The sequence below is a fragment of the Punctularia strigosozonata genome, assembly GCF_000264995.1.
Source record: "Punctularia strigosozonata HHB-11173 SS5 unplaced genomic scaffold PUNSTscaffold_10, whole genome shotgun sequence".
In the NCBI taxonomy this organism is placed as follows: Eukaryota; Fungi; Basidiomycota; class Agaricomycetes; order Corticiales; family Punctulariaceae; genus Punctularia; species Punctularia strigosozonata.
In genome coordinates, this window is record NW_006767442.1 from 1,133,844 (window position 1) to 1,139,581 (window position 5,738).

Genomic DNA, 5,738 nt, shown 5'->3' on the forward strand with positions numbered 1-5,738 from the left:
CAGTCAAAGTATAAGGGAAAAGACTAAGTTACGCATGTAGTACCTAATATATGACTACAGAGGCATCATAAGTACGTTAGGACATGAGGGACATGAAGGGACATGGCAGACTCACTCCTCAGTCAAAGTATAAGGGAAAAGACTGAGGAGATGCGAAGGGAGAGCTCCTGGTATATGTGAGGGAGCTCGAGGGAAGCATTTCCATAAAGGGAACAAAAGAATGTGCCTAAAGCGGTAATATCAATCAGGAAAGATAGAAGATCGCAAGGAAGAACACAAGAATAGAACATGTGAGAGAATCTGTACATAATAGGTAACGAGCGTGTGATATTTCCATATTTGTACGATATACAAAGTTCAACAACAGCTCCCTCGATACCGTACATACATAGACCTGAATGAGGGACTCGGAACTATACAAGCGCGGGGATCACTCCTTCACAGCCACTGCTACAACGAACGCGATTTTCACTAAGTCCAGTGATTTGCATACTGGCAAAACCACCATCTCGTAGCTGCCTGCACCTCAATACCGACCCATCCGCATTACCATTGCAAGCCCGAGCTGTTGGCACTCGGCGGTCTTGTGTACTCGACCGGCTTCCCTGCCTCGAAGGGCAACAACAAGACCTTCATCCAGGTCATCGAGCGGAAGCGCAGGATGCGCGTGGAGCTGCTGTCGCGCACGCGCAAGGACGGAGAACTCCTACCAATTGCGCGTCGCATCCTCGTGCGTTTGCGCATCGGGAGCAGTGCACGCGAAACATGGTTGTGCGGGCAGGCGAGACGTGCAGGAGCGCGGTAGTGGCGAAGGGGAGCAGACCGAGCTCGTCAAATGCGAACACCGCCGCAGATGGGGATGGGGAAGGCGGTGGACCTGCGGAGGCCGTACCTGTTGCGCCCGGGTTGCTATCGGGGACAAAGGCGTGCTGGGCACCGAGAAGCGCCGGAGAGTCGGCCAGAGTTGGTGGCAGGATAGGCGTGACCTCGGACTGGTGATGAAGTAGGTGGACTCGGAGACGTCGACGTAGACGCTCTCGGAGGCGTCGTTCGTGTGCGGGAAGGAGGGTCCATCCGCAATCAAGGTCCTCGCATAGGACGGTGACGTGCACCATCGCCAACTCGGTGCACGCGGGTACGATGTTCTGCAGGTGAGTGAACCTAAGCTAGCAATACGGGAGCGTGAGCGGGTTTGACCATCAGTGGGAATGGCGGAGAGAATACTCACCGTCGAGCTCGGGGGAGCCCAGTGGCCGACGTTTGGCCTCCGACCGAATTCGACCACGAACGACCAGAGCTGAGCTGCGACCGAATCGGCTGCATGTACAACGCGCCGAACAACGCCCAGAACGGGACCTTCACCTCGTGCGAGGGCGACAACCAGAACTTCCCCCACCCAGCCTCCCGAATCTCTCGGCGCGATAACCGGACCTTCACCTCGTGCGAGGGTGACAACCAGGACTTCCCCGGCGTGTACACCCAGGACGGCCAGGTGATGACCTACACCCAGCCTCCCGAGTCTCTCGGCGCGATTCAGATGATGCCTTACACCGCGCGCGTTCCCGCTTCCAGCAACTGCGCGACCTACTCGAGCGTGCAACTGTTCGCTGCTGCTACCTCCACTGCAGTCGCGTTTGCCTTTGTCTTGACCTTTTTCAGTGCGATTCAGATGATGCCTTACACCGCCCGCGTTCCCGCTTCCAGCAACTGCGCAACCTACTCGAGCGCGCAACTGTTCACTGCTGCTACCTCCACTGCGTGAGTCGCGTTTGCCTTTGTCTTGACCTTTTTCCCTTACCTTCGCCAGTGCCTCTGGATCGGCGGCTGCCACCGCCACTGGTACCCACAAGGACTCTTCCACCACCTCCGGCTCTGGCGCTCAGGCGTCTCAGACCAACGCAAGCGGCGCCGGCTCCCTCGCCGTCAGCGGCATGGCTGCCGTCTTCGCCACCGCAGTGTTAGCCTAGGCTGGCCCTCGCGTTGTGAGAACGGATTTAGCGCCTCCGCACGCATCATCGAACGGCATGTAGGTCAATGAGATGGACTATGGATTGGATTAGACGGTGTCTCGCGGACTCGGACTTCACGCTTTCATTCACACCTTTATGCACACCGCCTATGACCGCGCTCCGGGAGTGTTATCGTACTATTAGGTTATTACTGTACTTTACATGCGTACCAATACCTATTCAATCAATAAGCTCCATATTCCCATACTCGTCAACAAACCACTCATCGGCTTTGAACGTGTGAGTTACCAAACGTATATCTTCCTGCTCCAACTTGATCGTTGGGGAGTGCTGCGCAGGCATGGGCGCAGACGATGACGGCAAGAGTGACGTTGCTTGGGATGGCACCTCAACTCTAGCTTCCGAGGGTTCATCATCGAGGAGCACCAGCTTCTTCTTGTTAGGGAATCGGACAGCTGCAATAGCGGCGAAGTGTGTAGCAGTCGCCTTCGGGTTGTGCTTCCCCGCATTGACGTACTCCTGCCACAGATCTCGAAAGTCGCCTGGTGTTCTCGCTGCCCTCCAGAAACGCCGATACTTCATGACGGTTGCCTTGACGAACGGGGTGGCGAAGACAGCCTCGAACGCCCGTTCAAGCGTAAGCTCCGAGTCGTCGTCCATCTTCTGTGCTACCTTATCAAAGAGTTCCTGTAGCTCACAGACAGAGAAGTCACAAGGAAATGTGCGAGCCAGCGGACAGGTGTTAGACATCTTATGCGATGCCTTCTGCGACTTCCTGGGCTTGTTTCTTATGGGGTGGATATCTGGAAGAAGCTCGACAGATGGTGATCGTGCACAGTGTACCACGGAAGCGGCATCACTGTTGCCAGTCAGCTTTGGGACCTTGATAGGTGATACGACCGCCTCTGCTGCTCTTTTCTTCCCGATATCATGAGATGGGAGCGGCCGCTGCTGAGCCATAGCATCCGCAAGACCTGGGCAATCATCGACCTTCAGGCGTTCAAGGGTGATAGGCCGAACACATGCAAGAATTGGACGTCCTCGAATGGCGATGATGCGATGATCTGCAGTGTACGTCTTGAAACGGCCAGATTCATAAACATCGACATATCTCTCCTTTGTGAGCCCAAGGATGCCAACGTCGCTGAAAGAAAAGCGAGGGAAGTCATTTGCATGATGGGCAAGAATTTCGGGCTCTTCACCCTTCGTAGTCCAAACCCAGAGTTCGATGCTTTGTTGCTGAAGTTGATCGTCCTTCTGGCGCTGCAGCTTCTGCGATAGAATCTGTGCTTTGTCGGCCTGTGCGCGTTCGTATTCCTTTGCCCAGTGCTGTGACAGCGGCTGTGCCAAGCGAGTAGAGGAGCCGGCCTGAGTTGCTGCTGGCAGCTTTGAACCAGATTGTCGAATAACGATGGGCAAGGAGGGTGTTGGCGAAGAGGATGATATGGTGGGCTCCGCAAAGGCGGAAGGCGATGGCGTATGTGACTGAGAAGAGGGAGCATGATCTAACTCAGCTCTGCGAACAGTGTTCTGTGATCCTGCTGAAGCTGGGAAATGGGCGGCAACCTTGTGAACCTGGCAGTGTCCTCGGGGAGTATTGTTCATGCGAGCCTCTACCGCCTCAGCCTTGCAGCACATGGCGCAGCGTAAGGTGATGCATGCACGGTTCCTCTGACGCGGTGCATTAGTCTTCTGTGCATAGCATCCTGGACGCTCGCAAGGAAACTTCGCAATGATGCCCTCTAAAGGCTCCACTACGAGTGGTGCGCGGCGTACGTGAAGTCCCGAGGGAATAGTGAACCGGTTTGGAAGACCTTCGAGGAGTGTCAAGAGCTCAGTGTAGTCATAGACATGCGTGCCCTCGACCCCATGATATTCCGTCCAATGACAGCCAGAGGAAGAACACTAAGAAAGGATGATCAGATTGGCAGATGCCTGAGAGTGTACAGTACTCACCGTCTGGCATATCATTCCGCGTTTGCTCCGGTTATTTGCACCACGACCCTCGCAAACCCGAAAGCCGCCCATGAGGCTATGGCATTGCTTGCAAGTGCGGAAAGGCTTGAAGACGGGTAGCTCTATCGTATCCGGGGGTGAATCAGAGCTCATAGTGTTGAGATAGGTTCACATCGAGGAGATCGTCATTGCAGCTAGATTTATATGAATATGTACATGCAAAGCCCGGCATGCACAATGCATAATACATCCGGGGCAATGCGAGGAAGTATATAGGAATGGTAGCGACAAAGCTGAAGGGGCGGGTAGCCTTGTGCCACTGTATTCTGCCGCGGCGGTGTGGCCTTGGCGGGGCGTCGGGATGGCGCTTGCACGTGACTTGGTGCTGTCGTTTTTCTGTTATGCGCGGTCGGCGCATAACAGAAAAACGACAAGGCACGTTAGCACGTGGTCCAACCATGGCTATTCACAAGGCCAACAGAGTGTGCATGGACGATGGACAGAGTGGCCTAGTGAAGCAAGGCCCAAGGGCTTGGTGTGGCACCAGGCTACCGCGACGGCGGGCAGCCGAGAGTCTATGGACCGGTCTATGGACCGGTCTCGTAGACCTCTTTCCCAGTGGACCAGATGTTCTCAAAATCATGAGCGCGGCACCAGAAACGAGACGCGCGTCGTGAACGACCCTAAAGTGGGGTCACCGCCAGATCAGCGATGCCGGCGAGCTCAGGAGGTTAGCCAGCTCAGGCATCTCGACGGGATTGTATTGCTGTTGTTGTCTGAGGAGTGCCCGAGCATAAGAGAGCCAAAGGTTAGCCCGATTTTGAGCTCGAGTGTAAGTTAAGCGGGGCGAGGCGGGCGGTGGCGGTGTCACGACGCGCCTCGCAGGCAACAGAGCAGGATCCGGTAGTATAGCAAGAATGAATGTAGATACAGGCGTGCAATCGAGTTTTTATAGTCGAGACGCCATAGATATCAGAGATAATCATATCTCAGATATCAGGCGCCCGGGGAGTAGAGGTAAGCACGCAAGGTTTGACCATATGGCGCCCAACGGGCGCGTCAACATTGTGATTTCTCAGTCGCGGCGGAGCCGCGACCATTCTAAGTTTACCCTACGGCTAAGCTACGGAGTACTCCGTTACACCCTTCCCCCTCCTGGAAAAGAAAAGAGAAATAGGGGAGGGCTATCTGATATACTAGCATCGTCGTACCAGCCGATGGACTCTGTACGACTCGGGACCCGCCGATGGACTCAAGCGCCCGTGCCACCCACTCCGTGATCGAGGTTCTCGCGATGATCTTGCATCCACTGTTCGGCGAAGGCGTGAATCGGGCCTTCGGCCATCTTACGGGAGACGCCACAATGAACCGCGTGTTTGAGGAACGCGTCGAAATCGAAATTCTCGGGGTGTTCGAGTGGAGCGGGCTGCCACATCGCGGAGATCGATCCGCCAAGAGCGGCGACTTTGCCGAAATATTCCGCTGCGCGTTCCGAAAAGAACGCGCAGATCTGATGCATAGGCGTATTGCGAACGCGGCGTTCGACTTTCTTGTTCGGAAGGCGCGCCGGCCCGACAATCTTCAGGATGAGCCATCCTTCGACCTGGTCCTTGTCGGCCTTGCCGTTGGCGAGGGTGATGCCATGCGGACGCGTACGGTCCGTCTTTTCGAAGTATGCGACCCATTCGTCGAGCGCGTCGAGCGCGGAGTTGGGCTCAGGGACGAACTTCCGGGCATGCTTCTCGCGCCATCCCTTATCGAGATGAACGGCGTTCCCGAACCACTGGGGCGCCTTCCATTCGCTCGCGAATT

The 5,738-nt window shown here is 55.6% G+C and overlaps 2 protein-coding genes across 2 annotated transcripts; both read right to left on the reverse strand.

Annotated features, from left to right (window-relative positions):
• Window positions 1–2,189: 2,189 nt before the first annotated feature.
• On the reverse strand, window positions 2,190–4,079 carry PUNSTDRAFT_46159 (uncharacterized protein; the record flags this gene model as incomplete). The annotated part of the gene is made up of 3 exons (XM_007386182.1): window positions 2,190–3,455; window positions 3,747–3,875; window positions 3,927–4,079. 3 exons carry the CDS (start codon window positions 4,077–4,079, stop codon window positions 2,190–2,192), a joined length of 1,548 nt encoding a protein of 515 aa, XP_007386244.1.
• A 1,099-nt stretch (window positions 4,080–5,178) lies between these two features.
• On the reverse strand, window positions 5,179–5,727 carry PUNSTDRAFT_136598 (uncharacterized protein; the record flags this gene model as incomplete). Its single annotated transcript, XM_007386183.1, has 1 exon — window positions 5,179–5,727. A coding segment is annotated over one exon (549 nt), but the record flags the coding sequence as incomplete, so codon positions are not given.
• Between the last annotated feature and the right edge of the window lie 11 nt (window positions 5,728–5,738).